The sequence below is a fragment of the Ochotona curzoniae genome, unplaced genomic scaffold (assembly GCF_017591425.1).
Source record: "Ochotona curzoniae isolate NIBS_2020 unplaced genomic scaffold, NIBS_Ocur_1.0 scaffold_4506, whole genome shotgun sequence".
Taxonomy (NCBI): domain Eukaryota; kingdom Metazoa; phylum Chordata; class Mammalia; order Lagomorpha; family Ochotonidae; genus Ochotona; species Ochotona curzoniae.
In genome coordinates this window covers 3,816,165-3,832,999 of record NW_024467119.1, presented here as the reverse complement: position 1 = coordinate 3,832,999, position 16,835 = coordinate 3,816,165, and the positions used below count along the sequence as shown (strand labels likewise).

At 50.7% G+C, this 16,835-nt stretch overlaps 2 protein-coding genes across 9 annotated transcripts in view; one reads left to right on the top strand and one right to left on the bottom strand.

The window, feature by feature from the left end:
- The window catches only part of MCPH1 (microcephalin 1), a 170,629-nt gene that overhangs the window by 42,513 nt on the left and 111,281 nt on the right, over window positions 1-16,835 (bottom strand). The window lies entirely within an intron of this gene.
- Window positions 1,992-16,835, top strand: part of ANGPT2 (angiopoietin 2) — a 48,640-nt gene continuing 33,796 nt past the window's right edge. For all 5 annotated transcript variants that reach the window (XM_040966786.1, XM_040966784.1, XM_040966783.1 and 2 more), the window contains exon 1: window positions 1,992-2,638. In XM_040966786.1, coding sequence (XP_040822720.1) covers window positions 2,351-2,638 — 288 coding nt within the window. In that variant the 5' untranslated portion in view covers window positions 1,992-2,350. The remainder of the gene's footprint in view (window positions 2,639-16,835) is intronic.

Here is a 16,835-nt window from a genome sequence, read left to right as displayed (position 1 = left end):
GAGGCTGCAGACAGCAGCTGGCTCAGGAGGGGCTGCCCAGCCCTGTAGAAACCAAGTCCAATGCTGCACAGAGGTGCCAGTGGAATGGACGCAGACTTCCAACCACTAGGGCTTTTGCAAAGCGACACTGGCTGTGTCTCCTGGGATTCTACCCTTGGGGGTGCACAGTAGCACCTCTCCCTGCTCCCCCAGGTCAGATTCCAGGTGCCAGTCCACACCTGGCCCTGTCCAAGGATAGAACTCCCCAGGGAAATCCTGAACACAAATAAACTGGCTCCTCAGAGCACAGCAGAGCCCATGTGCGCATTCTTCTTGGGCACCGATCGCTAGGACTGCCACACCGGGTGTTGATCTAAAGCTGGCACCTGTAGGTGTCTCTGGTTCCCTGTGGCACTGCAAGCACAGCAAAACGGAGAGTCAGACAGACAGTTCTGGACGGCTTGGAGGCCAGGCAAGGATGTGCACCTGTCCCTGACAGGGGGCTGGGAGCACAGACTACAGAGTGTCCCTGATTCTGGACCTTGCTTAACAGGCACATGAGCAAGGCCAGTAGCTGTGGTTCTTTGTTATACTGGCCTCTGTCTCTGGAGTGTTTCAGTGACCACATACCTTAGGGTACTTAAAAGGGGGCACGGGAGCCCCTGCTAATACTCCACAAGGGCAGGGACCAAGGTCATTAAGAAAACAAGCAGCACCGCGCACAAGTGCTTGGCACAGAAGTGTGGGGATGACGGACTGGGCAGGCGGGGGCTCTCACGTACATGGAACAACAGTTCTCTCTACCCCTTGCCTGCCACCCTGGCAGCAAGGCACAAGTGGGAAGCCCTCAACTCCTGTCACACGGTGCTTCCGAAACGGCCGTGGCAGGCTGTGGTCTGGAGGAGCCAACACGCTTCCCTAGGCACCACGTGCTGTGAGGATGGCAGGGGCAGGCGGGCAGTGTGGAGCAGGTACGCCAGCACTCACTGAGGACGGCGCATCCCACACCAGGAGACACAGGTCACAGCGAAGGCCTGACGCCGCTTTCCGGTGTGTATTTGGGCCAGGCAGCCAGTAAGCTGGTAACTGCTTAGTTTTCAGCTTTAAAGAAAGCATCTCAGAGGACTTCTAGGGCCAGAGAACAAACACCCTCAAAGTCAGTGAAACTTCTGAATTCCACAGACGAAGCCATCAGAGGTTAATTAGAAAGGGAAGTGATTTGCTGGAGTCTGACATCGGATGGAACTAATTTAACTGAGACTACGCCAGAAAATGAAGCGATCTGAGTGAATTTCAACGACGAAGAAGTTCACACATTTTTCTCTCAACACAATCTTACCTAAATTCTGTTTCCTCTGACTTCTGATTGTAAGTTAACAATCCATTCATCAGTACTGTACGTTTAAAGTCAATTTTGAATATCAAGCTGAATGTTTCATTTAAAAGAAACTAAGTGAACTTAGCAATGCTCTTTGCCACAGGGTTTGATAGAGTGGGACTCTCCCAACCAACTTGTTTTAAAATGAAAACCGTGCATCACTTAGCTAGATGGCACAATAGCCAAGTAATGTGCAGGAAAGCATCTTCCCTGTGAAACAGCACACGGTTTATATGAGCCAAATTTCTCTCATTTGCAATAACAAAAATAAGCCGGAGCCTTGACATAGTGGTAGTATTTTTATTCCTAGAGGGAAAAACAGGAACTTCATTGTACTTTAAAGTTAAAGTTCTTACCTCAGATACTCTAGCAGCTGAGCACAGCGAAATGAGTTTCAGACAAAAGAGCCCGAGTGCTCTCTCTAGGAAATACTTAGTCAGGGTGGGGCCTGGGCCGTGCCCAGGGTGCTGCAGCCGACCAGCCTACCCATGGGGCTTCTGCAGCCTGCAGCCCAAGCTGGCCGCCCAGCACGCACCAGGCTCCGGGTTTTCCTGTTCCCGGGCTGCTGACCCCCCTACAGGAAGATAGCGGAAAAGCCAGGAGGGCGGAGCAGCTGGCCGCACATGTCTGGCTGCTCTTATCAACTTATCATATAAGGAAAGGAAAGTGATTGATTCGGACACTGACACGGGCGAATCTGGGGAAAGAGAAACAACGCGGCTGGAAGGCTGCTCCGTGAGGCTGCTGCAGCCCTCCTGGGTGAGCAGGCTGCTCATCCGACTCGCCACAGCCTCGGTTCATTGCACGCCGGCAGGGACCGGGTGTTAGAGCCGGCTTTGCTCCTGAGAAGGGACGAAGAAGACAGACTTTCCCGGACGGACTGAGCCATGGCAGCATAGCCCAGCGTTTCAGACGACAGCTCAGGACTCTGGACTCGCGAGCGCCAGACGCTTGCTAAGCCGGCGGTGGTTTATTGCCCAAAGCAAAGGGAGAATGTGGCGGATTGTTTTCTTTACCCTGAGCTGTGATCTTGTGTTGGCCACAGCCTACAGCAACTTTCGGAAGAGCATGGACAGCGTGGGGAGGAAGCAGTACCAGGTCCAGCACGGGTCTTGCAGCTACACGTTCCTACTGCCTGAGACGGACAACTGCCGCTCTTCCTCCAGCCCCTACGTGTCCAACGCCGTGCAGAGGGACGCGCCCCTCGACTACGACGACTCAGTGCACAGGCTGCAAGTGCTGGAGAGCATCATGGAGAACAACACGCAGTGGCTGATGAAGGTAGGAGCCCATCTGGGCAAGGAGCTGCAACTGGCAGCTCAGGGGCAGAGGGGGCAAGAGTGTGCAGGAGCAGGCGGCCTGGATCGCAGGTGGCCTGGATCGCAGGTAGCCAGGAATGCAGGTGGCCGGGCATGCAGGTGGCCTGGAATGGAGGAGTGTTTCTTTTTCTCAAACGACGGTGGGGTGGGACGTGGGCAGGCTTCTTTGAAGACAGTGCTGGAATCAAGACAGAAAGTCTCTGCTGACCAAGGAGAGGGAATGTGCTTGAGTGTAAAAGTGGTGTGTGGTGGTGCCTGGGCTCCAACCCCGGGCAGGGACGCCGCTCTCAGGCCACCGGGAGGCTGTGAGAGCAGGGCGTGTGGGTGAGAAATGCCAGCCACGCTCACTGCTGACACGAGGCATGGAGTCAAGGGCTTTCCCGATCTCCTGGGCTTATTTACCAGTGTGGACTGTGACTCCTGCTAAGTGCGGGCAGCCAGGGCTGTACCCCAAGGGACCCCAGTGCTCAAGTGACGCCACGCCAACGTAGTGTGACAGCTTGTCTTCTCAACTGTGATCAGCCCACTGTTCAGAGAGCTTTTCACAGGAGTGTAACTCAAAGTTCTGTGTTCTCATTCACGAATCATCATGTTCACAGAAAACCTCAGATGACCCTGGAATTTGCTTTATATGGACCATATGTACTCTAAGAAAAGTCTCAACAAAGCCAATGAATAGATCAGTTGTTAAATATTGTAATGACGACAGCACATGACAAGGCTCACACAGCGAGTCTTTAAAGCCACATAAAACCTTTTATGAGCAGCTGAGCTCCATTCCGCACTCCCCCGAGCAGTGGGATTGTGTCCCCTGGCTTTCATTTCTCCCTAAGCCCCCTCTTCGGGCACCTTAGCTCAGTCGCAGAATAGGACTGGCTCCTACTGTGTTTCTCATTAACTCTCCCACCTTCAGAGAGGAAGCGACTCAATTGCGCCCAAGTCTAAATGAATGGGTGTTTGCAGCACGGCCACTCATTGTGATGAGAGGGACCGCTCCCAGAAAGCCAGAAGGCACCGAAAGCCGCACCGGGCATGGCCGCCGTGCTGCGGAGGTCATTAGCAGTGCGGCCAAAGCTGCCTGAGAGGGTCTTTTGAAACGGACGGCTGTGCCAGTTCACTGTGTTAACCAGCAGCACAGGTTCCCACACGTGCAGGCACGCTGCGTCCAAACTTCTGGCAACCGCAGCTCTGCTGTGACCTCACGTTCACCAGCTCTGCCCACGGTCACCGGGCACGGCGATGCCCGGCGGCTCCCGGGGTTAGATCTGCCTGCCTGCCGGCCAGGTCGTCTCCAAAAATAGTCAGCCAAGTGCTGGGGAGCTGGACTCTGCCTCACCGAGCCCACAGTGTATACATGCAAGTCCTCAGGCAAAGTGGGGGCTTCCTCCTCAGATAAAACACCTCTGGGACCACAAGTTCTCTTCCTTCCCAGGCTCAGTGAGTCAATATTTGAATAGTTGGGTTGTGGTATTTCCAAAGTCTTTCTCTGGTTATTCAGCTAAATACCACCAAGAGTGACTTCATGTTCACCTGGCCGCAGCCCAGCCTATCTCGGCGACGTGCACCTGAGCAGTGCAATTCGGGTTCCGGCTCACCGCCTTTAGGGGCTCCGCTTGGACATGAGCGCAAACAAACATGAACGCCGCTTGCAGCCATTAAACGGGACCTCTGTGCTTGCTCTCCTCGCCCTGCTTTCTCACCTGTGCTAACACACAAGGGGACGGCACAGACCGCATGCTCAAAGCACCAGAGTCTCGTGAGCCACGCAGTCTCACGGGAGGACAAGCGCACCATCCTGTGGCTTTCATTATTCCACAGGTCTTCTTTTAGGCTATTATTTTCATGCTTCCATACCTCCTTTCCCCTGATCAACACAGAAAACATCAGGAACAAACAAACAAAAATAACCAAAAACCCTACACACCTGCCAAAATGACCTTTGTGCTTTCCCCCCCAAAATTAGAAGTAGAAGAGCAAGGCTCTGGTGCATTTTAGGGTGGACGAGGCACGGAGGGCACAGCCAAGCGGGCTGCTGGGTGCACCTTCGGGCTCTCCTGCCGCCCCTTTAGTCTGCAGGCAAAGGAAGTGTCCGATTCTGAATGAATGCAGAGCAGTGTGAGCGGAGCCGGGGGGGGGGGGGGGCGATGCTGCATAGTGCTTCAACAGGCGTGAGTAAAGCCGACACAAGAGCGGGGCTGCAAGGACCACGTCCCCTGTGCCTCTGCGTTGCTCCCACCTCCGTCCCAGGGACACTGTACGCTGGACAACTCTCCCAAACAGCTTAGTGAGATGCACTTTTTTTTGCTGAGTGACCAAGCAGATTTTTTTTTTTGCCTCCGATAAGAGGAAATATGAAAAGGAAATAAACAACTATTTCACACTGATGAGTGCTTCATATTTTATAAACAACCACAAACCTCACAGCCAGGGTAGAACAGAAATTTGAAAAACAGAGCTAATGCCTATTAAGTTGATGTAAACATTTCCTCTGCCACCTTACCTAGAAAACAGAACAAAACAATGCAAGTCCAGGCTGGGAAACATAAGCTTGAACTGCAATCCTTTCCTTGCTTTAGAAGTGGCTAAAAATGAGAGCTAATGCTCACTGCATACTGAAGGGCCATGTGTGAAGTGCCATGTGTGAAGTGCTGTGTGAAGTGCCGTGTGAGGTGCCGTGTGAAGTGCCATGTGTGAAGTGCCGTGTGTGAAGTGGCATGTGTGAAGGGCCATGTGTGAAGTGCCGTGTGTGAGGTGCTGTGTGAAGGGCCGTGTGAAGGGCCGTGTGTGAGGTGCCGTGTGTGAAGTGCCGTGTGTGAAGTGGCATGTGTGAAGGGCCATGTGTGAAGTGCCGTGTGAAGGGCCGTGTGTGAAGTGCCGTGTGTGAAGTGGCATGTGTGAAGTGGCATGTGTGAAGGGCCATGTGTGAAGTGGCGTGTGTGAGGTGCTGTGTGTGAAGTGCCGTGTGTGAGGTGCCGTGTGAAGTGGCGTGTGTGAGGTGCTGTGTGTGAAGTGGCATGCATGTGTGAAGTGCCGTGTGTGAGGTGCCGTGTGTGAAGTGCCGTGTGTGAGGTGCCGTGTGTGAAGTGCCGTGTGTGAGGTGCTGTGTGTGAAGTGTTGTGTGTGAAGTGGCATGTGTGAAGTGTTGTGTGTGAAGTGGCATGTGTGAGGTGCCGTGTGTGAAGTGCCGTGTGTGAGGTGCCGTGTGTGAAGTGCCGTGTGTGAGGTGCCGTGTGTGAAGTGCCGTGTGTGAGGTGCTGTGTGTGAAGTGTTGTGTGTGAAGTGGCATGTGTGAAGTGTTGTGTGTGAAGTGGCATGTGTGAGGTGCCGTGTGTGAAGTGCCGTGTGTGAGGTGCCGTGTGTGAAGTGCCGTGTGTGAGGTGCTGTGTGTGAAGTGTTGTGTGTGAAGTGGCATGTGTGAAGTGCCGTGTGTGAAGTGCTGTGTGAAGTGCCGTGTGTGAGGTGCTGTGTGAAGTGCCGTGCTCTCACTGCATGTAGTCTGCACATGTGTAGTACAGCAAGTGCTGACTAGGTGAGGCACCCACAGACTTCACTGAATAACAAACTTATCTTTTAATTCCATTTTTTCCCCACAAACCTTTTGAAGTACCCTGCACACAGTTCAGAAAAGATAACAAATGTGTTCTCTATGCAGACGCGTTTGCTTCCTGTGGCCAAGGGGCCCCTGCTTGACAAACAGGCTGCTGGAGCCCTCGGTTAGCTACCCAGGCGTCACACTGCAGGGACTGCCAAATCCAGAACCAGGAGACGGACTCCTGTTACTGTGCTTCCTGCTGACAAAAGACCACTGGTACTTTTCAATGCTGAAAACTAGCAATTGGTTGATTTTTAATCAATAGGTCACAGCTGACAAACAACTTGTGCTCCCAGTTTATCTGTATAACAGGTGCCCTACGCAGCAGTGGAAAAGGATCATGACCTTGTAAATGAAGTCAGGTGCTGACGGAAATGCTTTAAATCACTGGAATTTTCTAACTGTGCAATCAGACAACAACAGTTTAAAGCAAAACCTGCCATCATGTGGATCACTTTAAACAGAAATATTACAGAGCTGAGAAATGCGCACAGCAAATAGAAAGCAGGCTCTCCCTCCCCTGGTCCCCAGTCAGCTTCCTGGAGGGACTGGCATGCCAGAGCTACTTAACAGTTCACCGGGACAGATCAGCATCCAAACACACGGCTCTCCTTGTTCAAGCATGTACAGCAGCACTGTTCCTCGACCAAATGTTCTTCTGGAAGTAGCAAGGAAAGAGGTTAGAAGGAAGAGTTTGTGCAAGAAAAGAGCAACACCTGCGAGGAGTGGATTAAAGGTTGGATGTGTTTGTGATTTGTGTGTGTGCATGTGTGTCTGGGCTGTGCATACATGTGTGTGGAATGTGGGTGTATGTGTGGGGGGATGTGCACGTGTGCGTATGTATGGGGTGTGCATGTAATGTGTGTGGGGATGTGCATGTACATGTGTGGGATGTGTGTGTACGTGTGATGTATGTATATATCCATGCATGTGGAACACATGTGTATACATATGTGGTACACGCGTGAGGCTCATGTGGGATGTGGGGCATGCATTGTGGTGGATGTATGAGATAGATCACACACTCACGCCAGCACACTTCAGTCAAGCTGAGGAACACGGGCAGGAGTGGCTTGACTGATTTAAGGAAAGTCGTTTCATATCTGTTCATACAATAACAGGGCCTATACAAGCTTCATGCTCTCCTCATTGGGATCAAGGGAGGATACAGACGCCAGTGGGCTGAACGCAGAGCAGAGGAGCAAAACTTGCAGAATATTTCAGTGCAATTCAACAGCAACAACAACTGAGCAAACGACCCTCCCTCCCACCCATGAGAACAGGCTCGATCTGGTTGACCCGCAGGCTCTAACGGAATAGGACCCATCTGGGGACCCAATGTCTGCTCTCTTTCTGCTGTGCACCCCCCGGACAACGAAATATCCTCCTGCTCTCCTAGCTTATTCTGGAATTACCTCCAACACAGAGAACACTCTCTATGCTCCGGCCATGCTACAATCTTCACTCCATCACAGTGGTGATGCCGCATGGGAGCAGGGGAGAGAGGGCATGGCATGGAGTTCTTTTTATGCATTTTGTACACCTTGTCCCTTTTGGCCCCAAGAACATCTCTGCTTGCGGGTGATGGGGGTGGGATTCCATGTACCTCAGTAAGTCCCAGCAACAGCCTGGCCCTCCGTGTGGGCAGCCTGGCCCTCTGTTGGGCAGCCTGGCATGCTCTGACGTCACACAGCTCAGACAGGTGTGCATGAGTGTGGAGTGGACCCAAGCACATGCTATGTCCCTGGTACATGGGTGAGTGATTACACAGTACCCCCACCACCTTTGGCAGGAGGGGAGGGAGCGTAATCCTGGTTCAGTGTAGGAACCAGTGAGCTTTATTTATTTACTCAAAAAATATTTATGGTGGGCCTACACATGCCCAAGGTGGTGTTTGCTATGGGTGCATGGGGTAAGTCGATGGGGAAGAAATTCCTAAGTCTTGCCCAGGGGAGACACATGCGGGCACAGACCACATGCTGTCATTAGCACGGGGCATTTGGCAGGAGCTGACAGGTGCCACTTGGGGGCCAGGAGCTTTGCAGAGCACAGACCCTTTGGCCACCAAGCACACTGAGACCTCCTGTACACAAAGGAAATCTCCCACAACTCTGCTGGTGTGCTTTCTGTCTATCACACAACGCACGCAGTCATTGCAGAAGCGTGGGCATACAAAGGACAGGTACGGTCTGTTATGTATAAATCCATCATGCTGAATAGGCACTGAGTAGATGAATATATAAACAGACGTCACGTTGAATAACTTCAAAAGATTGGTTGGCTGATTTGGAAGCCATAGTTACAGAGAGAGATGGGAAAACAGTGAGAGATCTTTGATTACCCTTTCACTTCCCAAACAGCTGCCACGCTGCTCAAGTAGAAGGCAGGAGCCAGGAACTCAATGCAGCTCTCATGGGTGCAGGGGCCCATCAAAGACATGGGTGGCACCTCAGCACAGAGTTGGAAAGGAAGTGGAGCAGCCAGAACTTCAACCAGTGCTTATATGAGATGCCACTGTCACAGGAGGTGGCTTAACCTGCCACGTTGCAATGTCAGCCCCAGATGGTCAATGTGTATGTGCATCTTTAAGGCATGCCAGACTGTGACATACAGACGTTGCCACGTGATGACATCACTAAACGTAAGACGGCACTCAGGAGCTTGAGGAGCTTCCTCAGCACCCCTAGCCAGTGACAGTGACAGCAGGGTTCCCACCACCCACAGGGCTCACATCCTTAGAACGGGCCTGCATGAGCAACTGGAGTGGGTGGCCTTGGCAGGTACAGCACCCGATGGCTAGCAGGGAGCCCCACAGTCCTCTCCACAGGAGGATGGTGCCAGAGCTGCTGAGAACGGACTCAGCTGTGGGGAAGACCTGGTGTCGGAGGCAGCGGCACAAAATCCCAACAGCAGCTCCCCTCCCTCCCTGGGAACACAGGCAAGACTCCCCAGGCATGTTCAGAATCTCGGACGGGACTGACTCTGTGTGGCGAAAGACACAAGGCACAGCAGAGAGTTTACAATTACTAGTAATAAAACAAGAATAACAACTTATGAGACTAAGCGAGCTCGATGTGACACCTGACACAACTATGGGCTGAACAATGAGTGGCTAGGACATCCTGCCCAGACACACGAGACACAGAGGGGATTCCTATGTCCCAGGCAGGTGGTGCAATATGGCAGATTCCATCATGCAACTGGAATTTAAAACTCATGAACTGTTTATTTCTGGGATTTTCCATCTAATGGTTTTTGGACTGATCATGGATGAGACTACAGAAAGGAAAAATCAGGACTGCAGTTGGTGGCTGGGGCGGCAAGGACCATCCTATAGCATCACCCAGAAAAAGGATCACAAACCACACATTTGCTCACACCTCCTCTGGAAGTTTGCAGATGGAGAGCTCTTGCATCCTGGGAAGTTAGGCCAAGAAAATCCAGTCTCAGGCAGGTGATGTGTGGCCTCCCCTTTCTACCACTTGGGGGTGAGCTAGCTGGCAGTCTCCCACTGACACCCCAAACAGTGGTTTGCCTCAGCGGCAGTGTTACGCTGTTTAGGATGGGAAGTGAGGTGCTGGTGTTCATCAGGCCAGCAATCAGCCGAGCTCCCCACTGCAGCGTCAGGCTTCGGTCCCAGCTGCAGCTCCCGAGTGCACCTTCAGTCCCGGCCTGTGTGCGGGACATGTGGGAGAGAAGTGGCACATAGGGGCTCTCTCTGTGGGGTTGTTTTCTTTTTTCTCTTCTCTGCCTCTCAAATGTCTAAAGTTTTAAAAAATGAGTAAACTAGAAAGATTTGATGTAAATAAAAATAGTGGGAAAAAAGTCATGGGAAATGTTTTAGAATAAAAAAACCCTCAACAATTAATTAGGATTAAAACTTTTTTTTTCAGATAAGGCAAGGGCTGCTGTCCCCCATACCCTACACCTACAGGTCAGGTGTGCCGGTCAGCTGTCCTTAAATTAATATTGTAATTAGACACTTCCCCATGAAATAGCCTCTCTTTCATGCCCAAATCCTGACCTGCACCAGCTGACAGCAGATGTGTGACCTGGGAGAACCTCCTGAGAAGTGGCCTAATCCTTTTACAGCAGGCTAAAACCATGATCTCCGCCACTCCACTAAAAGCTAATTAAAACGCTGCCTGCCCCCCCGCCTGCCCCCCTGCCCCCAGGTGCACCTTGGAAGGGGATTACCTTCCACACAAACAGGCCCAGTTTCTCCCTTTGAGCAACCTTTCGCCCATCTGGGAGAAGTTTCCTTTGGAGTACTTACCACCTGCCACAAAGCAACAGGTCAATGTTTCATAATTTAAAAAATGTCCAGCCTCTAGCAAATTAAAAATACACATAAAAATACATGACATGGTATTTTAGCGTGCAGCTTCCTAGTCTTCCACGGACAGTGGGGTTTATTTAGGGGCGACAGTGCTGAGCTGCAGCAGCCTTGGATGCTTTCACCAGACAGGGGTGTCATCCCCGCTCTTGCTCAGTGCCTCTTGTCGTCCTGGGCGTCTAGGGGGAGGATGCTTTAACGAAGCAGTGAGAGGAAGTGCACCTCCCTCCGCGCTGCCTCACCAAGCCCAGACACCGTGCACCTGCCGACACCTGCTCACAGCCCGCCAGGTGGCTGCCGTGACCTTGACCCCGCCGACAAACACCCGCGTCTCAGTGTCCCAGGACATACATTAGCACCTTCATGGTGATCGTTCCAGCAAATTCCCTGGGTTTTTATCAATGTCAGCAGTATCCTAAATGTGCTCCACACTGAGGATTTCTACTTGGGCTGCACAAACCACACCTTCAGGATTATGTGCGAACAACGAAAGCTTTCTCATGAGACCCTGTCGCTCACACACACAGCAGAGAGCCCGTCCTCAGCGTTAACTGGCTGTGCAGGAGAGCAGCTGACGTTAGCTCTTCTGTTTGAAGAGGTGCAGAAAGGGAACGGGGAGCCTGCCTGAGCTGCTCCGCCTGAGGGTCCTGTGCTCCAAGGGTGCCGAGGCCACAGCCAGGAGAAACAAGAGGTAAAACCACGGAGACCACTGCAGAGACTCCGTCCGCCTGTCTCAAGCTGGCTACAAGATTTTGTCTAAACTGGAGCAGAGGGTGTGGCGTGTCCCTCCCTCTCATACTGAGGGGAGGCATTCTACACAACAAAGGGACACTCCGGACATGTCTCAATAGAATAAGAAGCATGCTTACAAGCAAAGTCAATGCTATTCTCATTAGGCAAGCATGCCTTTGAAGTCATCTTCAAGGATGCTGGTGTCTGCACAGTCAATAACCCGAATGAGAACTGGACACCTTTTATGGTATAACCTGAACCTAAAACAAAAATCATTTGCCATTATTTACTCCTTTTTGTAAGTGATAAACTACCTTAAAGAACAAAAGATGATTTTTAGAGCAATTTTTTATGTTGCCAGCTGAACTGAGAACAGTTTCCAATATGTTCCCTGACCCTACATACATTTAGCTTCTTCCACTATCAGCACACCTTGCCAGAGTGGCCCACTTGTTACACTCCTGAGCCTCTGTGGACGCGTCATTATCGCCTGCAGGTTTTGGCTCACACGGTTTCTCTCAGTGTTTACACTCTGTGGGTTTGGCACACCTGCACACAGGCATCCACATCACAATCTCGTGCAGTGACTGCACTGCCCAACAACCCCTAGCCAACACTGATCACTTAGCTGTCTCCATAGATCTGCCCTTTCCAGAGCTGCACAGCTGGCATCACCAATTCATTTGGCATTCATTTACTATTTCCATCTACCTTTATAGCTCTAGAATGAGACAGAGAGACCTTCCATCTGTTGGTTCACTCTTCAAATGGCTGCGATCGACAGGGCTGGGCCGGACTGAAGTCAGAAGCCTAGCACTCCTTCTGTGTGCCCACCCTGGGCAGCAGGGGTCAGGCACTCGGGTCATCATCAGCTGCCTCCCAGAAGCATTAGCAAGAACTGGATGGGAAGCTGGGTAGCTGGGACTCCCACTGCCCTCTGATACACAGATGCAGGCACCCCAAGCAGCAGCTTAACCTGCTCTGCCATGATGCCTGCTCCTTGATAACTTCCTGTAAAAACAGGTGTAACAGGTGCATTCAACCAAGTGCAGAAACTACAATGTATATTTCACAAACAGTGCAGTCTTGCTTTCCCACCTTGGTGATCTTGCAGGACATTCTGTTTCAAGAAGGATGGTGAATTATCAAAGCCCTCAGGAACCTGAAAGCTGCTTCCCAGTTTGTGTCCTGTTTGTGACTAAGGAGGAGTGGGGGCCAGGCCTGCACGGCCCTCAGGACCCTCCCCACCCTGCAGGCTCTGAGTGCCTGTGAGTGCACACGCCCAGCGTTACAGGGGCACATCACGTGATGGCCACAGTGCCTCTCCCGGAGACTGGCACTGCAGCCCCTCACCTCCAGTCAAGTTCTCAAGGCATGCACTGTCACTCTGTGCCCTCATCACTTCCGGTTCTCTGATTTTTTTTTTTTTATCAGCAGTACTGGTCTCTTGTGAACTCTTTTATATTAGAACAAAGAGAGAATCTAAGAGAATATTAGAGGTTATTCCCAAACGGCTCTGGGTGGGCATTTCAGAGTGGGCCGATCAAGCCGCCTCTCTTGGTAGAAAAGATTCAGAATTCTTAGGAGGTTCTGTTTCCTCTGGGTTTCAGGAGGGATTCTCTGCCATTAGGTTTCTGGGATTAACAGATAAATATCCTTTCTTTTGTTATCTACTGTATAATTACAAACATTAGTCTGAAGATAACTGAAGTATTATTTTGAATGCCCCTGAACTTTGGAATCTTGGAAATTTATTAAGTTCAGATGTTGCTTACAATTTTCCCCCAAGAAAATGGTCTTCTTAATGGGAAGTTTTCATGCAAAAATGTAGCTAGAGAGACTATTTTTCTCAGTAACATAAAACCATCAAATTCCAATCATGAGCTAATTGTCTATGCTTAATAAGTGGAACATACTTATGAAATTTCTTATCATGGTTAAACAGTAAGGAGTAGATTATTCAATTTGCTTTGCTTTTTAAAGATCTGCCTTCAAGATAATCAAAGTTAACAGGAATCCCTGATCAGAGTTATTTTTAACTATAACAGCAGAATCTTCTAGAAAGTGGTGATGAGTGGGGATAAAAATGAAGCAGAAGAGGTGCAGGTTGTGCAGTCTGTGGAGAGGTGCAATTCTCGTCCGTATCCTCACATACAGTGGTCGTGTGAGCACTCACACAGTGAGCTCGTGTGTGGGTTCCCCGCCCGTTGGAGGGCTTTTACTACAGACACCTTAATTACCACGCTGTCAGCAGCAGGTCCCGTGGCACGCAGGTTTAACCGCCTCATTGTATGGGCTTGACGGGTGGTGCGCTCCCCTACTTCAAACTCCACGACCATTAGCGTTCACAGACAGACCCTGGGCAGCAAACGAAAAGCAGGGAGAAAAAACCCTGCACAGCACCTCTTGCCGCTTGATTGGAACCTTTCTTTGTCCACTGCAGCCTTAAGCAACTGACAGGTGCAGGTCAGGGGTGAAGGTCACACCAGAATCAGGTCTCAAAGACAGGACAAAAATAAACTGCTCCGCGTGCTGGCAGCTGGTGGGACGGACGGGTGAAAGCTGTCACTGCCCAGGGATGGGGTGATGGCATGGCTCTCAGTGGCCACTGGGGTTGTGGCCATGCAGTCTCGGTGACCTCCACACTGTTCTCTCTCAACTTCCTCTTGAGCAGAACAGAGCAGGGCACAAAGAGGAAACAGGACATGCATGCCCGACAAAACAATAAACCTTCTTCATTCTAGAGTTTCTTAATAGATTTATATCTTAAAAAAAAAAATCTGCATGATTCCTCCAGCATCTGCCATAGTGACTCCTCAGAGCTTGCATGCAAGGAAAGCCCGAGTCCAGGAAACAGGACCTGTCCTCCCGAGGGCTGTGAGGGGGCTTGCAGGTGCACATCTGGGATCTGTGCCCGCGATGTCCAAGACAAGCCCTGCAGCCGCCCTCTGCTCCAGAGCCACATGTGTGGCAGCTGCTGCCGCCCTTGTGCCATCCCCAAATGTTGAGGCGCCGAGGCAGCACACAGCAGCCAGGGAGGCCTGAGTATGACAGTGTTTGGGGGGACAATTTAGCAGTGAGTTGGCAAAACTGAGAAGTAGCACTGTTGGAGACAGCACTGCAGCAAGAAGGGGTGGGCTCAGCAACCTTAGAGTAGGCTCTCACGGCACCTGCTCTGACAGCTGCCTCCCATTCAGTCACCTGGACAAGGTCCAGGCCTTGCCTTTACCAGACCAGAGCTCAGCTGTGCCTCACACTTTGGGCTGAGCTGCATCTGATTCCCAAAACCCAGCACCTTCTTCTGAAGTGCACACAGTGCCCCCACCACCCCAGGTAAATGCCTATGTATGCCCACTCCAGCCACATACCTACTGTTCCACTACCAGCCCTGCCATGGATGAACTCTCAGTGATGAACCTCACAGAATTGGAACTACACAGTGTATATTTTTTAAGTCCATTTTATTACCTCTGTGGCTCCTTCCCATTACTGTGTAGTGTTTGGTCCAATAACACATTTTACAAACTCAGGGCATTCTATAGGAAGACAGTTCTGTTCTTTCATGGAAGTCAATCCTTCATCACTTCTTAAGGGGGAAAAACATCAATTGTTTTTGTACTGAAATCTTTGGAATTTGTGCTGTTGGGCTCGCTGGTTAAAAACTGTCTAGTATGAATTCCATGCTGAATCCATCTTCTAACGAAATCCATTCTTTAGAAAATATGCTGAGGAGTGGTCCTAGCATTTCTTCCCAAGCTGTCCAGAAAGACACGTTGAGGAATAGGTTGCTTCGGTAACTACAGGTACTGCTAAAGCATTAAGTCCACCCCACTTAGGTTATACTCAATGGTCGATGCAGAGATATTGAAATAAGTACAACAGATGGCCCAGGAAGAGCAAGTGCACCAACAGCAATGGGAAGGAAAGGTGGGCGGAAGAAAGGGTCCCAGCGTATCCATGTGCCACGTGAGCTAGGCTTTCCCAGCAATACCTCTCCTGCCCACCCCTGTCGAAACTTTCAAATCTCTCCTACTTACAAGTTTTCCATAATAGAATTTGTTCCTGTGAGTACCAAGATTTTTCTTGCTTTCTTTGCAAATTTAAGTGGTATAATGTTTCTTATATTTCTAAGGCTTTAATGTATAGAATATATGGTCACTGCTGTGAAAATCCATTGGGTATATTTACCATATTGTGGTTCACGTTAGCTCCCATCTCAAAATCAGTTATTTTGCTCTTGCATTTTTAAAAATGCATGTTTTTATCTTTTTAAAAGAAAAACTCAATAATTTATTGAAGGGCAGAGAGAGAAATCTCGCCCACCGGCTCACTGCCCACATGCTGACAAAGGCCAAGCTGGAAACTCAAGCTGGGTCTTGATGTGTATGGCAAGAACACAAATACTGGGGCCACTGCCCGCTGCCACTTAGGTGTGTAACTGCAGGAACCTGGAATGTGAGTGGACCCCAGACTGAAAACCTGGCACTCTGACATGGGATGTGGCAACATCTATTGTGTCAAATGCACACCCCAGCCTGGTTTCTTGATCAGCTACTGCGGTCAGGGGAGCACCCAACACAGGTACCACAACAGCTCCTGGTGTGCAGCATGGCTGAGGCGAGGGGCTCTCAGAAAGGCATGGAGGATATGTGGATCAAGACATTTACTTAGGTGCTAACTTTGGAATCCTAATGCCAAGATTTTGGCAGAACCAGTATTCATAATTTGAGTCACAACGAGGAGCCAAAACTCTACTGTGGGTCCGGCCTCCGGGTGGGCTCGAGAAAGATACTCAGCCACAAAGTTTTAGCTGGCACTTGGGTGACTTTGATTTGAAACTCCATTTCTACAACTGAGGAAGCTTTCAAGAATTTGCCACCAGTGATATAAAAAACAACAGAACTGGCTTGTAAGAGTCAAGACCAAATTACAGACTGAACCACAGTGAGCTCTGGTTAAAAACCCAGGGGGTGAGATGACTCATGCTTCAACAGAAACAAACAAACCCACCTAACAATAGGCGCCCCTCTGCCACTGCTCCCTGGCCTCTTCCAACCCCAGGCCCTGCCCAGTGAGCCAGCTAGTTGGGCATCTCCAGGGACCTGTGTGCACCAGGATGCCTGCCTTCCCCAAGCCCAGGCCCTGAGTTAGCGGGGGTGCATGTCTCCAGGGACCCATGTGTACCAGGATCACTGTCTTGGCAAGAAGGGTGCGCTTAGAATACCCTTTGGCATGTTCTACCCCACAGACAGAGCAGACTGGTGCCATCAGTAAGGAGGGGACTGCCTTGTGAAGTGGCAGTTCTCCTTCAAGCGGGGGAGTAAGGATTCCAGCAGGCAGAAGGAGGAGTCGGATCTGAATGGCACTTTCTCGGCTCATGGCGGTACTGTGAAAAGGGCCAGGAATTTTCCACTAGAGCAGCCACACGGGTGAGGCTGGCGGGCTGGGAACTGAAACTAATTATGGGAATATGATTCAGGTTCCCTGTATTTTTTACCA